General features: G+C 39.2%; 1 protein-coding gene across 1 annotated transcript in view; it reads right to left on the bottom strand.

Moving 5' to 3' along the window:
* Window positions 1-17,971, bottom strand: part of LOC137856402 (uncharacterized) — a 190,041-nt gene that overhangs the window by 149,298 nt on the left and 22,772 nt on the right. Inside the window, exon 5 of the mRNA XM_068682132.1 lies at window positions 7,583-7,643. Coding sequence (XP_068538233.1) covers window positions 7,583-7,643 — 61 coding nt within the window. The remainder of the gene's footprint in view (window positions 1-7,582; window positions 7,644-17,971) is intronic.

Genomic DNA, 17,971 nt, shown 5'->3' with positions numbered 1-17,971 from the left:
AGAAGCACGTTAGAATAAAAATATACTATAACAAACTTATTTTAAAATGTCTGCTTACTCAAGGCTGAGGGACAAGTGGTGCTTGTACATCAAAGTATAACTGCTCACACAGTAGCTTAAAAATACCTGAAAATCCGGTAAGCAGGGAACTGCTATTCTGCAATACTTTGTCTAGAGTAAATGCTGATCACTCTTACCTCACAGACACTGAACAGACTGCATGACACTGTTCTCAGAGAAATAATTCTTCATTTTTATATATATATTTTTTTAGTCTTAGCCAAAGGATGAACAACTAGGTTATTTTCTCATCTTAATAAATGATGCAAAACCTCCAGACATATGGTAGCATTTGTGTACTTCCAGGCAAGCGATGATAACTTTCAAATGTTACTTCCCCTCCTCCTCCACTACATGAAACAAACACACTGCAGCCCATTTAAAACTTAGTGACACACACATTTAAGAGAGACTAATTTCAGTTAAAGTTTCCAAATGTCAAATGCATGTGTTAAGTAATTATATTAAGAAATAAAGAGGAGATGAACAGTATTGCCATAGGTTCATAAGTGCCTATGTTTTCCTTTAAAAATTAAAATAATTTTAAGAGACAAAGTTTCTGCTTAAATTAGCAAGGGGCCCATACATATGATATGTATGATTCCTAACAACTCAACATTTACAGGATTACAGGATTGGTGCTGCCTCATTCAGTTTTGTAAGTATTAATCTAGAACTGCTTCACTTTTCGAGTTGAAGATCCAGAACAGGGTTCAATTTTTGAATATGGCAATGTTTACAAAATGGCCGAAGACTAAAGGTAACATTTTTTTCAGAAGTAGGAAGCCCACAGATCTCAAAATGAAGATAGGGTGTTATAAATATTGAGGTACTTGTTAGAAGGAGAAGCCATCTCTAAACTTTGCCCATTGTTTTCCTTGGAAAGACAAAGTTGCATTCCTGCAGCAGCTTTTTGCATTTACAAAATTCATTCCTGTTCTTGAGGAATGCCTATGTCCTCCCCTAAAAATACATAGCACAGTCGTACTGGAATTGTTCAGGCATCCTCTCTGATTGAATGTTATACTGTCATCCATTATTGCTCAAGGCTGGTCATAATGTGCTTTAACATTTATAAAGTTGGAATCTGTTCAGCCTGTCCACCCAGTAGCTGACTAACTGGACATCATTACTTGAAGACTAACCCGAAGAAAAAGGGAAAACAAAATAACCTGAATACCACAACTCACTGTATGCCTGTATTTTCTCAAACTCAGGCAGTTCTAGCACTGAATAAATTGACAAGCATTTTATCTGTAGCAGCTTCTGAGGTTTTTACAGAACAAAAAGAATGAATAGCAGTCAATTAATATTATTTTGTACTTTTAGAATGAAAGGAGAAGTTTAAATAGGCAAATGTTTTCTACTGGTTAGAGGCAAATTCTTGTTATTCCTTTAAATTAAAAAAATGCTATGTGCTTCAGGGGGAAGCAGGCACCAGTAACAACAAGCTGTTCACCACTTTTGAGCCAAATGCTTGCAAAAATACTGAACACAGAATACATTCATAGCTGTGGCAAGACAGAATGAGAGCTAAGAAAAATCAATAGGGGAAGAAAGACATCTCTCTTCACCTTGGCCGAGACTAAAAAGAACAATTCTTACCCCGAGATGCTACTTACAAGGCTCTGCTTCCAGAAAGTACTTTTATATAAATTTGTGCACAGAAAATGTGAAATCAGAAGTGTTTGACCAAAGAAATTCTTCAACCCTGCATGGGAGCTGGGCTTAATGAGGAGAACCTTAGATTTTGCTCAGAACTTACTCCTATTTTTACACCGAGGCGAGCTGTACATTTTCAGATTGAATGCAAGATTACTCTAGCAGCAATTGGCACAAACCCCCAGACAACATCGTGGGCTGTATCTTTAAAAGGTGTCGGAGGAAAAGCAGATGAAATGCTGTAATCTCCACCCACTGCCGTTTAAGAGCCGCTGCCCACGCACTCCACACACCCTGCATCCTGAAATCCGCCCTGCTTGAAAAACCCGCTGCATTAGGCGATGGAAACTCGGGCTGTGCTGCCCGGGCATTAAGGCAAATAGTCAGCCTCAGCATGTAACATACGTCCCATCTAAGACAACAGCTTGCATGGTCACTGTGCAAAAAGTTTGGTGAAAAGCTTTAGCTGTATGGCTCCTCCTTCCTCAAAATAAGAGGATTTTGGTGAGAAAGCAAACAGGTTGGGTTATGGCGAAGGCTGCTTCGTAACATATTAAAGACAACTTACAACAGCACTCAGTGAAGAATCCATCATATAGAACCTTTACATTTAATGAAATGAATTCCTTCAACATTCTTTAGAAAAATACACTGTCCTATAAAGTTTCCGCATAAAGTAGCCAACGAGAGCTCTCATGTAGCCATCACTCAAGACTCAACTGTACAGTTTGAGCATGCCTGGATTAAAATACAATTAAAACCATAATTGCCTATTTGCAAGATTTATTGCAACACTTCAGATCTGGCCTCTCATCATGTGCAAGCTTCCTGTAGGTTGAGAGAGAATAATACTAGAGAGGTTATTCGGAAGATCAACAGTTCCTACTCAGTTCCTAGCTCTTAAGCAGCAGGCAGTCTTATTTGGAAAAGAACAATGAATGTGTATCACAGACAAAATGTAGATGTTAAGAAGATTAAAACTTTTCTATCACTCAGTGCACACTCAGATATTTAATAATTACATAAATAAGGAGAAAACATTTGGAAAAGTGGCTCTTGAGACATGATTACTATGACAGAACAGATCTGCAATAAAAACAGGCCTTTATTTTTTTTTAAGGAAAAGAAATCCTTAGGAAAACAACATCTTGAGCAGTGGCACTGCACAGTACAAACTATATTAACTTGTCATAATATGTTGCTTCTGTTGGTATGAATTTTAATTGAATAACAAACTAAATATGAGCTCAGAATACGCAGTAATGCTAAAGAGTTTGGAACACGGCACTTGGGAAAGCACCCCAAATGAGGACTTTCTGATTATTCTTGTCACCAACCCCAATGGCAGGTCACCATTTTGGGGCTTACCCACATGCTCCCGTTATAAGTGACAAAACATAACACTATTAAAAGAAACACACGCACCCACAAATTCCTCAGAAAAGGTGATTCACCATAAGGCTATCTATGATCTGAGCAGGACAAAACCATATCAACATCCAGTTTGCCTCACTTAAATCGCAGCTTAAGTTCTTCTTAATTTCTCTCAGTTTTTGCGTTCCGCAAACAAGTATTGAGCCCTGATTTTGCTGAAAAATTTGCACATCATTAATATCACTTACTAAGTCTTTCCATACTTCATTGTCTATAGTCATTGTATAATACAGGATATTTATGATTTTTGGTATAGCATCTTCTGTGTTTAAGCTCAGAACAACCCTTCTCATTAGAATCTAAACAGCGCAGTCTGCTGTCACCGGTCTAAGCGGTCCATGTGGTGGCAGGTGGAAATGATGGGAAGCTGCCAGGGACAAGTCCCATGCAAGCAATTCCATACATTTAGCTCTTGCTTTTTATAGAGTATCCACTTTCTTCTTAGGATGCTCTGAAAGTACAGAGGCATTTTAACATCATATATAGCTTCTTGTTTATTCCTTTTCCAGGATGAACTTACAGTATGTTCAGTCTGTAACTGAGGGTTAGAGCACATACTGCAATGACAGCTTTCAATTGAAATATAAGCATGTTGTGGCAGGACTTTAGCTTCTGAATAATCATTCCTCGTAAATAGCGATTAAGTGTCAGAGCTCATGACTATTTCAGAAGCTTATTATTTTTATCAATGCATATAGCCATAAGTGAATTGCTTTTTTTCTTCTCAGCTGCTAAAAGGTAAGGCAAAATTGATTTGGGAAATAGCTCACTTATATTGATGTCAAATACTAATGCGAAACACTTCATTTGGGAAGCTTTAGCTATTTATAACATTTTGTTATAGTCCAGTATGTTCTGGCAACTTTACAACACGCATTTCTGCTGGTATACTTTTGCATTGCAACTAAATTTGGTTTGCTAATAGGAACGTCGCATTTCAGTAAATATAGACTTCTCAAGAGCCTCCTTGCTTCGTTTCGGAATAGATCCCCTTTCTCAAGGAGGTGGATTCTGCTTAGCGTTTTCTCCGCACACGACTCCTCGCCACTTGCTGCGTATTGTATTATACAAACCGCGCTCCTACGGAAAACAGGCGTGACATACCGGGGGAAAGCGAGAAACCTCAGAAACGGTCTTGTTGGCCCCGGGGCTGCTTGTAGCCGCCCGGCCCTCGTGGAAGAAGCGGTGCGATGTCCAGAACGGGGCGCTCGCTCTCGGGGCAGCCCGGCCGAGGCCACCGGCCGCGGGGCGCCGCAGCGCCGGGAGCCCCCGGCAGGGGGAGTCGCGCTTCTGCCGGCAAAGGCTGCGGGACACTCGGGAGAGAGAGCGCCCGGCCGGGGATCCGCCGGCTCCTCAGGCAAAGCCAAGCGTTTCCAGCAATAACTAGTAACGAGGACTTGAAAATCCTATACTAGATTTGTGATGTTTGTACTTGTAAGCCTGCTAATAGCTAGGGAAGAGGAGAAAGAAGGGTCTGTTTTTTAAACAACTACCACAGCGTCCCACTGAAACAAAATGGGATACCACACTGAAATAACAGCTGTTTTGGAGTTAAATAAAGCCCTGAAAAACATGTATAGAGGTCCTACTAAAGCAAGATCTGCCCTTTACCTAGTAGTAAAACCTCCCCAAACTGCTGTCTTCATTCTCCAATATTAATAAAAACAAACTATGAGACATGATACAGTAAAAAAACTCGTATTAAATATCTCATTAAAATAATGTCATTATCTATTCATTCCCCCAAGATTTTTCTTGAGATTCTTAAATTGATTTATTTCTGAAAATGAACGTCTCTTTATTTAAAGGTGTAAAGAGGTCATTTTCCTGTACGTTTACTCAGCAGAGCTATTATACTCTTGATTTTTCTTCCACTACTCTAAGGAAAACTAAATACAACTATTCTTTATAATGCCATATACATGGAATCAGTTCCTTATTTGCAGGTAAGCTATTTATTTTTTCCTACTTAGCTTCAAGGCAATAATGATCATTAGGCAAACCTAGGGTTAAATAAACATGACCTAAACTGCTCACAAGTCAGAAGTTATTTGAAAGAGATATTCTAACATCAATAAATGGAAATTTGAAGAACTGCACCTGAAATATTTCAAACAAACCCCTCTCTTCAGATGCAAACATATTAAAAGCAGAAATGAAAAGGCAGAAGTATGCCTGAAATTAAAGTATTTCCTATCTCTGATACATATTTGAACTAGACAAGCAACTTTGCCAGAAGTAAAACATGCTAGTGCTCACAGACAACTGATAAACCCATAAGAAAGAAAGAAAGAAAGAAAGAAAGAAAGAAAGAAAGAAAGAAAGAAAGAAAGAAAGAAAGAAAGAAAGAAAGAAAGAAAGAAAAGGGAATGAAAAAGAAAAAGAAAAAACAGTCTCTAGTGACTATCCAGTTTTAAGTAGATTAAAAAAAAATGAGGAAAAGAAATCAGTACTCTCTGAAGTAGTTTTATATTTACCTATTTCAGCTCTATACATCTGCTCCTCTCTCCTGTTGTTACAGCAGTGCACACATGTAAGATACGAACTGCCTTGTTTATGTGCATGTACCAATGGTACTTCTGAAGCACACAGCCCTGGACAAGCCCACCTGCCAGGAATTCCCCTAAGGACAACACCATGAAACATAAGAAAATTTGCACCCATTCATAAAAGATCGCTTAAGGTGAAGACCACGTGGAACAGCTTAAATGATCTTGGGGTATTTTCAGACTTGATAACTCTTTTTTCCCTAATGACCCTATATGAAACCATAGTTCCTCAGGCACAGGACCATCCCCTTCCCTGCCTGTGTTACCTGTTACTGTTCAACTTGCCAGAGACAACCTGAAACCCAAGAATGTTCCCTGCACCATGACCTAGTACAAAAGCCAACTTCACAGCCGTATCCATTTCTGTAAATACACTATTACCACTATCTACCTGTTTGATGCTTCCTATGCTTCTTGCAATTATCCTTTCATTTGGTCAGTTGAAGTTGGGTGTTTCCTCAGGCTTGCAGATGATAAAGGTCCACTGGGGTCAAGAGAAAGAGTCTTCCACCTATCTATCCTACTACCCTGTTCTAGGTTCTCCTTCCCCTAGATAAAAGCTCAGTTCATCTGAGCATTGGCTGTTGTTATAAGGCAATACAAGCAGGGATGTTTTTATTGAAGAGAAAAGAGCATGAAATGAAAAGCAGTTGGAAAGTCATCCACCTTCATCCCTACTGAGTACAGCACATGAATCTTATGAGACACTGCACATGCTGATAGAAAAAAGCAAATTTCAAATAGTTTTTATTTAAATAATGCAGAATAGTAGACAAGAATAAGGTTACTAGCAAAATATGAACATTTCTGCAACAAGTTGTCAAAATAAAATCTTCAACCTCAGAACAAAAAGAGTTTTTCAGAGCTACATGTCGGAGCTGGGAACATTTGGCCAACATTTTCATCTTAAAAACTCATGAATGCATCTTTCAGCACAAGACATTCCAGCTTTCAGAGAGTATCTGAGATCTTTCAATAAAGAGAAGTAATGGTAAGGAAGCTGCTTTACATAGTGATGTTTAAAGAGAAGGAGTGTGGCATGATAGTCAGGCATACAACCAGCTGAAAGACACTTTGAACTGTAATGCCCAGTAGGTATTTTTATTTTGTAATTTTTTCACTTATTTGCAGTAAGTGTAATTATTTTCGGTTCTCTTTTTTTTTTTTTTTTTTCCATCATATAAAGTAATTAGGGAGTCAGAGTCCTTTGAAACACCCTCAGGACATAAGACTATCACCAAGTTTTTAGATACAAACAATGAAAGAAAACATGCATGAAACTGAGAGCATTCTAACAATGTTCCTCTCAAATCATATGTTTAGCCCACGCTCTGCATGTTTTGGGTTCTGGTCAGCAGAGTTAAAAATGCTCCAGCTTTTGCACACCTCTGTTTTTTTAAGACTACCAACACATATGAAAGCAGCTACCCATGACTGAACAGACAGAGTTTTTATCCTAAGCTGTTGTACTGGTACTTTAACTTTTTATGACTCATAGTTTAAGTATTTGGGAATTCCCCTCTAAATATGAGTTTGACACACTTAAATTACGGAAAGTTATTTTATTCAAAAAGTAAGAAAGCAACATTCATGCAATCCCCAGGTCTATATTTAGCAACACACAATAGGTCTTTTTTCCAATAAAGCTTTTGCACCAATAGTAATTAAAGACAGATTGAAGGAAAAAAAAAAAAAAAAGAGAGAGAGAGAGAGAGAACAAGACTGAATAGCACTAGTAGCATTGAAAGGACAATCATAGTGTTACACACCAAAGCAAACCCGGAGCATTTTTTCTAAACTATTCAAGCAATGTTAGGGCTATCTGCACCCCCTGCCCCCAGCTGCATTCTTGTAAGAGTGTTCAGCTTCTCTCTTACCTGCGTGCTGAGGTACCTTCTTGGTGGGCTGACCAGTCACTGCAGATCAGCTGACCAAAGTCTGGAAAAAAAGAAAATAAAATCAGCTGACCATGCCTGCTGGCTGGCTTCAAGCTCAAGCACTGCTCTCCACAGCACTTTGTCATGTGAGTCAGGACAGAACCAGCTGTCATTGCTTCAGAAAAAGGGAAACGGGCCCCTCCGTTTCCACCTCCTTCCTTCCTCCTCTCTCACTCTTTCCTATCTCTCTCTGCCTCCGACCTCCTCCCTTTCTCATTCTCCAGCCCTGCTCATTCACTGCCTGCCTGGCGGGGGTCTCCCAGGGGAAGCCACATTCCACAACATGCAAGCATTTCCCCTGCATCTTGAGGTTTCTCAACAGACTGCCTACACACTTCTCTGAAAAAAAAAAAAAAAAAAAAAAAAAAGGAAAAAAAGAAAGAAAGAAAAAAAAAAAAAATCAGAGAAACAGAGAAAAGGCACCACATTCCACAGCCCTCAGTCAGCCCTGGCAGGCTATGAGGCATTTTCAGTCACACAGCACAAAATGCATTAGTCAGAGCTGAAAGACCACACACTTTGTACCACTACCATGCTAACAGAGAATGGTCTGAGCAGAGCTACAGGAAAAAGGAAAGGAGGGGTTCCTATCGTTGCTTCCATTTTCCATGGTGTACCCACCTAAACCTAGGAAAAATTCTCAGGGACAGCCCCCCAGCTGACATTCGCAGAAGAAATGCTGTGAGTGCGGGCAGCGGGGAAGGCTCTCTGCTCGTGGAGCGTGACCTTTACAGCAAGGACTCCCCCTCCCGCAGAATGCGTTATTCCAAAGACTGCAAGACATTATCTAAATCAGAACTTCTATCTCCCTGATGGTTTATTCGTAGGAAATAGAAGCCTAGAAAAAGCGAAAGTAATACTGCGTGATTCAGATTCCCCTAAACCACATATACTTTCAATTCAAACTTTTCTCCTCTTCGATACTCCCTATAGTTCTGCCACTATATCCATCTATGGAGTTTTCTTTTCTCTACTGACGCAGTTTCAGCTCCCCGTGTGTGTAGAGAATCTGATCAGCCAGGAACGAGGAGAGAGCTCAGTGTAAAAAACCCTCATTCCAAATCCAAATGACCTAATCGTTCATCTATCTGCTCGCTGCTTCCGTCCTCCCCTCCACACACACACACTTATCTGTTGCTTGAAGGCATTTTAGGAGTATGTATATGGCTTAGGAGAAAACACCACGTTTTACACTGCATTATACAGAGAGCATGCTGTGCTTGTGCACTCGCTTCTGTCCATTGAAACCAGTACCACGTAGTCCCCAGCCCCAAATTCCCCGCTCTGCACAGGGACGGTCCCTAATGCGCCCTGCTAGGCGCACCGGCTGAAGTCAGCACCAGAAAAGGGTAGGGAGGCGGGGGGAAGGGGGGAGCTGAGAACCCTGAACCATTTGCACTGGAATTTCTGTTTAGGAAAGTCCATGCTTTAATGAAAGACTGATACCAGATACCACAAAGAAACTTTTATTTCTGCATGCACATGACTCATATACATTTTCTGTGTGGGTTATGTGGTTATGTTATGTTTCATCTTAAAAAAAAAAAAAAGTTTCAAAGAGATCTTTAAACATTAGTTTTAAGAAAAACTTAATGTGTTTATGAACAATGATTGTTTTTAAACTGCCTTTTATTGCAGTGCTATACAGAGCAAAGACGCTAATGTGTGTTATTGCTACAGATCTATTTTGCATTTAATACTAAATACAATAATCAGTAAAAATATTTATTCTAAATGACTTCCCTAAATAGCTCCCAGAAAAGTAAACTAACCAAACCCTTGAGCAAAACAGACCCTCTTAGTTATAATGTTGTTTTTCTTCCCCTTTTCTCATTTTCTTGATCATGAAAATACATTTACTCAATATGTTACTGACTTAGATGTATTAGTTTAAAAAACAAACGGTAGCTGCTGCTGTGCAGTATTTCAGCAGAGGAAGGCTATCCAGAACAGCCTCAGAGACTGAACACTGTCGCCATTATAACAAAAGCATTAAAATGAATAATTCATGAGCAGAGGGACTACCCTACCATTAAAAGACACCGACTATTTCATGAATTGTCCAAAAGCTACCCCTTTTACTGCACAGCTCCTCCAACTACTTAACTATTCTTCAATTCTTCATTTTTCTAAAATGGCATACAGTAGTAATTAGCAGAAACCCATGGACCAGTTTTAGTAGATTTTCCTCAGGAGTAAGAAGTGAAGCTGAAAGAGAGCCAGAGGAAGGGGGGGGGGGGGGAGGGAAAAAAGTGTTTATATTTGATGGATCTATTAAAGGGTGAATGAAACAGAATTTCAAGAGGCTTCTCTAAACTGTGCTTTCAAATCTTGACAAGGAAGAAGACAACAGTTATGTCCTTTGCCTTTATTTGGGACCTTCCTTTTCAGGATCCCAAAGTTTCATGACAACACTCGTGAACTAAAAGGCCTCATTAGTGAGCTCTTGCAGAACTTACTTTTCTCTTGCTTACAGCTGCAGAACTTAAAACTTCAAGAAGTCTAAATGATTTTCTCCAAGTCACACAGGAAGGCTTAGAGACAGCCAAGAACAGAGCTACAACTCCTGGTTAACAGTCGTGTGTCAAACAAAAAGAACAACTTCCTTGCTTTACAGCATTATACTAAAAAGCATCATAATGTTTAATAGTTCTGCAAGTAAAAACCAGTTCTAGTCTCCCTCCCCCCCCCTGCCCCCCCCCCCAAAAAAAAAAGACAAAACAGAACAAATATTTGTGGTGCACAGGTATTTTCTGCAGGGAAAGAGAAAACAATGTGATCCACTAACCCAACTTTACATCAGAATAATTTACAAACTAAGGCTCTGAATAACGTTTTTAAAGGAATTTGGGTTAGAATAGCAAAGTACATCTGATCATGTTTCATATGCTGCAGGAAAAGCACATACTATGACTGGAAGGAGATTTATTTATAAAATACATTTTCATACTTTTCAAGATGTATTAAAAACAAGTACACTAGCATCAATAAAATTCTCAGTTTTCACTTGAACATCTCTTTCTTAAAACAAATAAATTCAATTTCTGTAAATAAAACAAGAAAAAATAAAACAAATTCTTAAAACAATAAATTACAAGAAATTCGGTTCTTTATCTCTAAGTCATTTTGCCCGAGTGATGATGTTTTATGATGTTAAGCAAAATCCATTCTAAATATCCTTACATACATGGATCCCATTCTCCTTTTAGGTATTTTACACTATTGGGATGAACTCAAATTCCAAGGCTCTCACTGCAACAATTTTACTGATTATATGATAGCAAGCCTATTAATACTGGTATACAAAAGTATGCCCCCAATGGAACATGAGTGGAGCGATAATATTAGGTGCAATTTTGCAAGACCAGACACTGTCACTAGTCAGCTTACTGATGCTCCTGAGATTTTTATTTTTGAATTATTCAGCTTTCTTGCAGAGCCTTGATAGCTACTTCTCTGATTGTGGCTTTCAAACTTCTAAATCTCAAAAGGGCATTTTTTTTATTCCAACAGCATCTACTTGAGAAAGATGCTCTCCTGATCTGGTATTAGCTGGAAGACTTCTGCCAAAAATTTGCCCTTCGTTCAACTCAGAGCTGCTCCCACCGCAAGTCCTTACAGGAATAAGGAAATGGTCTTTAGCAACCAGAACAATCTGTGCAGTTAAACATATTTTTAGTTTGCAGTCCCCAAGGAACTGTGAAAAGAACTGGACTACAAAACAAATGTTAAAAAAAAAAAACGACACACCACGATTGGCTATTAAGATATAATTAATATAGCCCAGCTTACAGTGTGCAGGTTTACTGTAACTAATAAACTATTTCAGAACAAATAACTATTAATGGTTTGACAATTTGTGGCAGGAAGAAAGGGGAGGAGAAAGCACAAAATGGTTATGAACGCTCTTGTGGAGATGGCATGAAAGTTCACTTTTTTATATAGTGACAAAATAAAAGCAATAAAAATAAGAAACGTTATGAACATTTTGAAGTTTATCTTCTTCAAAATAGCTATCTTGAATCAACACATAGGAAAAAATCTCTGTTGATATCATGAGTGTGTCCACCAAACCAGCAACCTTCCCCTGGGAATCCAGTTTACTGAGTCACTACCTAAACACAGGTGTTCTGGACAACAAACAGTATCATTTAACTAATTTCAGAAAAAAAAAAAAAAAAAAAAAAAAAAAGTGTCAGGAGAAAGATTATCACTATTCCTATCTGGAGGTAAGCTAAAAAAAAAAAAAAAAGTGAAAAGTCTTATGTCCATGAGCAGGGCAAAATTTCCTAGCACAAGGAATTGTAATCAGCATTTTGCTGTGTAGACAAGCAAGGAAAGCTGGATGGGAAGAGAGAGCAGTATTGGATCAAGTGGTACAATAACAGTGATCAAACTAGTACATTGGTCAGTGCATGACTGCCCCAAAACTACTTTATGGTTCTAAACAAGAGTGCATATGATTATATATAAACATTAACTTATCATTACTTTGGTGTGTATATTCAAGCGTGAAAGAAAAAGTTAAAGAAATCAGAGGGAAAAGAACATCCAAGAATAATCCATCTGATCACAGTATGCCTGAAAGTCAGGTCAGACAGCATACACAAATTTGTATCTAGGAGCTTAGATAGATTCAGAGAGTTTTGACTTTTGATCTACATCAAATCATTTTGTAATTGTTTTCTAAGAGTCTATAAATTGGGTAGACTTATGTCCTACTGTTCTGGAATACTAGTTATTTTTTTCTATCAGCAAGCATGAGAATCATGTAGACTGTGCAATGCAGCACAAATACAGGAACTATACAGAGGCTTTTCAATACTGCAGAGGGACAGTACAACAATTATCTAAGAGTTTTAAAAGAAATAAGAAAACTTTTATTAACAATTTTTAGAAGAAATTTCAAGGGCTAAATGGACAGGTGCAACAGTAGTGAAAGACAATAGAACGGTCGCTTCCACCACTTTTATAGTAAGAAATATGGTAGAGGAGGTGTCCCACCACAACCACAAGACTGCAGAATCACAGAGTGGTTGATGCTGGAAGAGTTCTCTGGAGGTCAACTAGCCCCTGCTCAAGCAGGACTGCTTAGAGGCATATGTCCATGTCCATGTGACTTTTGGTTCATGTCCCAGTGACTTTTGAATGTCTCCAACCAAGGAGGCAGACTCCACAGCCTTTCGGGACAACCCATGCAGGGCTCGGTCACCCTCACAGTAAAGAAGTACTTCCTGATGTTCAGAGAGAGCCTCCTGTGTTCTGAATTGTGCCCATTGCCTCCTGTCCTGACACTGGGTACAACTGAAAAGAGCCTGGCTCTGTCTTCCTTGCACCCTCCATTCAGGTGTTTATAGATATTAATAAGATCCCCCTGAGCTTTCTCTTCTCCAGGCTGAACAATCTCAGCTCTCTCAGAACCTATGGGAGTCACAGAATCATAGAATCATGGAAACACAAGGTTGGGAAGGACCTACAAGATCATCTAGTCCAACTGTTCTCCCATCACCAATACTACCCACTAAGCTACTAAATCATATCTCGTAGCACCTTGTCCAGGAGCTTCTTGAACACCACAAGGGATGGTGACTCTACCACCTCCCTGGGCACACCGTTCCAGTGCCTGACCACTCAGAGAAAATTTTTTTCCTGATACCTAACCCAAATCTTCCCAGGCTCAACTTGTGGCCAGTAGGTGAGTCACTTCCTTATTCATCTTTGTGGATGTTTGCTGAACTCTCTGCAGTATAACCATGCCTGTCTTGTACTGGGGAGCCCAGAACTGGACCCAGCACTCCAGGTATGGCCTCACCAATGCTGAGTAGAGAGGAAGGTTCATGTCCCTCCACCTGCTGGCAATACTCCTCCTAATGCCGTGCAGGATACCATTGGCTTGCGTTTCAGCAAGAGCACATTGCTGGCTTGTGTTCAACTTGGTGTCCACCAGGACCCCTAGATCCTTTTCTGCAAAAGCTGCTTTTGATCTAATGTGTACTGGTAGCTGGGGCTGTTCCTCCCCAGGTGCTGGACTTTGCACTTCTTCATGTAGGTCTTTCAGATACACAGGTCTTCCAAGAAGTTATAAAAAATTGCATACTTTGACTAATGTGCACACTGCTTTCATTAACATCATTATTTCTTACTTTTAACCAGCAAGCTGGACTTCATATACTAAGGTTTACTTTTCCTCCTTGACAGGAAATCCTAGGTTCAGTACTCTTTCTCTCTCTCAAATACCAGAGCTATTTCCTGGAGTAGAAAAGGTAAGATTTTAATGACAGCTCTTTTTATTATCTTGGCATTGGCTAACTTCTGCAGATTGTCAGTGTTTTGTTAGAGTGGGCATGGAATAGAGAACTTAGAAAAAAATACATACAACTTTTATATACTTAAAAGAAATACTTTGTTCAGGTATGTGTTTCTAGGATGGTTTTGTGGTCCTTTTAAACAGAACAGAAGCAGCAACACCACTTGCTGAGTTTGATGAACTTATAGCATCATATTGCAGTTTCTGAAGTGTCAAACTGTCATAGGAAGCTAAAGGAAGTACGAAGTACTTCCTTTTGGGTCTCATTATCAGACAATCTACTGGCAAATCTACTGCTAGCTAGTTACAAAACAAACAACTCCAGTGACAGAAAAATGGTAACAATAAATTTTCTTCAGACATTCTGGGTGTGATTCAGTTCCTCCAATAGGCCGCTGTGATCCTGTTTGAAATACCCTGTGTCTCACCTGGCCTCCTGCAGGCAGTCCTCCAAATTCCAGAGGGCTCAAGCTCTGCACCAGACCTGCCTTCCCAATGCAGGTGCTACAGCACCTCAAAGAGCACTAAACAATGACATTTAGGCGACTCAGTCCCATCCTAAGCACCCCCAATGACACGTGACTCGTGTCCATGCCCATAGTTAAATAAATTGGGTGATATGTGTGTGTAAAGCAACGCTCAGTCCCTTTGTGTTGTGAAACAAGAACAAAATAGTTCAAAGAAGACAGAAGCCAAGCATGACAGGGAAGAAGAGCCTAGTACACTCAAACTCCATGCCCCAATTTCTAAACAATTTCTTCCTTTTCTCCTTACTGCAGCAATCCTTTCCTTCAAAAAGGACAACAAAGTCTGTTTATTCACCCAAGCGTATACGTGTCCTATAGCAAAGCAAGAACAATTATCTTGAGCAATAGACTAGAATCTATAGCTCAACAAGGAAAAGGGGCCAATATAGGCCATCTTTCTACTACCTAATAAGGGAAGTAAACTAGGAGACCTAGAGTCTTCTCCTGTAGCACAAAGTTTACTCAGAACCCTTCAAAAACTTGCATCATAAGCAAATCAGACAAAACATAAAAGGGTCCCACATCCACATCTCATAACACCAATGAGATTTCATAGAATCTGTCCAACAAAAATAATTACATTGCCAGGGCTTGCATTTTCCTCTTGTCTTTTCCAATGTCCTCTAAATTTTAAAATCCTGTTTTATGTTTGTAGGAACATCTGCTTGTCATTTTTCACCATACTGGTATTTTGTTATGGAATCTCAAGCAATGATTATACTCAAAATTAAAAGTCATGCTATGATTCCCATTATGTGAAGAAGGTGCATTTCAGGAGCTCCCTACCTATTGCACTTGTTTTGTGTTAGCTCACCATGATTATATACTACATCAAAAACTTAAGACCACAGACAGTGACTGATGACCAGAAATCAAGCACCCCAGCCTCTGGACTTGCTAGATGAAAGTTATGGCTATTCTGCACAAGAACTACACTTGCTTTTATTCGTGCTGTATCAAAGAAGAAGAAAAAAAAAAAAAAAAAAAAAGCATGTTACGTAATATAAAAAAAATGTTTTTTGTCTTTTTTTTTTTAAACATAAATTAATAGTTCAAGTTCCCTGGTCATCAAGAAACTGCCATTAATTTTTGCCTCTGAAAAGTTTCAACAGCTTATTTCAAAAACTTACCCTCTACAAATGTGAGGCATTAATTAAAATTCAAATAGCTTGTTCACAGTTTTCATGGCTAGAAGCCGAACTTTTTCAATAGCATGTCACTAGTTAAATCAAGTCCTGTTTAATTTGAGAATCAGAGGAAAACAAAAGAAAGGGAGGAACCCTGGCAAACTGAATGAAAGCCAGCTTTTAAGCAAGGGTGTAGAACAAGAACAAGACAGGAAGAAGGCAGAAGAGCTTTCAGTCCTATGGATTGGAAAATTTGCTTATGCTAGTCTTTAAATATAATGTCCATTGCACCTAACAATAGGACTGAAGACCATGAAATTTACAGAGATTATCTCAATTACTTTCTAAATCTGTCTTTCAGGTTGTTACTAAGATGGAGGTACACACAGATTTGCCAGGTGACCAGCTTTTTAGAACACTTTAGAACAAGTTATGTCAGTTAAACTTTATCCATGGATTAATATTTCCAGTTACTCAGTGTTTTTATGGAACCATTTACAAGGTAAAATGCATGCAGGTCTGTGAAACAGCAGTACATCTAAAAATGTTCAATGCGCAGAAAACTTCCTTAAACAGTGTGAAGCTGAGCACTCAAAAGGCAAAAGGTACTTGGAACTGGGCTAAAGGACACTTGTGCAACCTGAAGTCCATCCTCCTTTATGTTTGCACACAGCATGATACAGTCTTCAGTCATTATTCAAAACCTATTTTTGTTTTCTTTTGTTTTGTTTTCCTCATGCAGGTCCATCCCATTCAGTCCACATCATTAACTGTTTGTTCAATAAGCAAAATGATATTTTGGTTTATTCTGCTATTTACCACATGGCCATAGACTGCTGTATCCTATTCCACTCCATTTTTGAGAGACAAACTTCTTCATAGGCTTGTTTCAAAAACCCCTCAGCCGTCATTACAACAACACCCTCCAAAGACTCAGTTCAGAGGCAATCATCTCTGATTAAGCTGTCTCCAGCCAGGAGTCAGAGATCTTCAAAGTGCAGCTACCACTGACCTCACTGAAGGGAAAAGACTGCCCAGCACTGCCAATATTCAAACACAGACACAGAAAACAGTTCATAAACGTGTTAGAGAAGCCAGCTTTTCAGAAGTGGTGAGGGACTTGATGGTAGATGTCTCTCAGACCTCTGTGTCAGAAGCAGGAATAGTGTCCAGTTCTCCTGGGCAGCATTCAGTTGCCTTTCTCTTAAACCATCTTTTCCCTGCAAACTTTCCACATTCACCACACAGCTTTCAGGGTCTGTAGCTGTCAAATTTGATTCATCCCCATGCAAATCTACCTGATGTAGTGAGTGGAGGAGGAAGTCTTGTGGAATAAATATAATGTGAATGTGTAATTAGATTCTCTGCCATGGCTATATAATCAGAATTTCAATGAACTAAGATAGCATTGCCAAAATTAATTCCGACTTTGGATAATTTTTCAGCACCTGATTTACTACCTTATTATTCAATGTATTTTTATTCAGTATATTTTTAAAGCCTTCGGTAAATGTGTAGAATACTTCCACTGGAGAGTGGCGTGACCGCAACACAGAACTCTAGGATCCATATTATAGACCTCTATCATTTGTACTAATGGAGGGACACACAACTTGAATGGCACACAACTTTTGACTTATTTCCTCAACTTTGATGTTTCTGCTTTTACACCCTTCATTTTTGCCTTACGATAGTTTTTCTTCTTTCACTCTTAAGAAACTGAGCACTGGCCCTCACCATGGTCATGCTCTCCCACTGTCTCCAGCTCCTCATTCCATTCCAGTTTCTAGTCCCACAGGTTTCTAAATTTGAGTTCTCATTCCCTTCTTGGGACTTCTTGCTTATATTTCCTATCTACCTGCCTGAGTGACACTCATCTCAGTTGATCTTAGTTGTAATAGTTGCATTTCCTCCATCTCACATCTTTCTCCAGGACTCCTGTCCCCAGGATCCTTGTCTCACTGTTCTTATACAGATGAACTCCAGCCCCAATACACTCAGGACCCTGAGTATAACCTGTGTGTACTTTACAGTGCATCTTTTATGTTCTCTGCATACAAGTCAGGATCTAGCAAAGTTGTAAAACTATCATAAATGAGGTTCTTTGATCTAGTTGCAATAGCCAGTATCTGTACTACTAGGTTCAACAGATCATTTCCATGTTTAGGTATGCTTGTCAAAAGCAAAGTGAGAGGGAAATCCCTCACCTCCAAGATCCCTATCTTATAGCACAGTAAAAATGGCACTAAAACTATGGAAAACAGTCAGAAATAGCTGAATATTTTTCACTTGACAATTTAAGTCCTCCCTCTTCTTACTTTCAACAAATGTGCCGAAGATAGAGCTGTGGCATGTACAATGTGTGTGG

This window comes from Anas acuta, chromosome 1, assembly GCF_963932015.1.
Source record: "Anas acuta chromosome 1, bAnaAcu1.1, whole genome shotgun sequence".
Lineage (NCBI taxonomy): Eukaryota > Metazoa > Chordata > Aves > Anseriformes > Anatidae > Anas > Anas acuta.
Note: the sequence above shows the minus strand (reverse complement) of the source record. Positions and strands in the feature narration are given on the sequence as shown.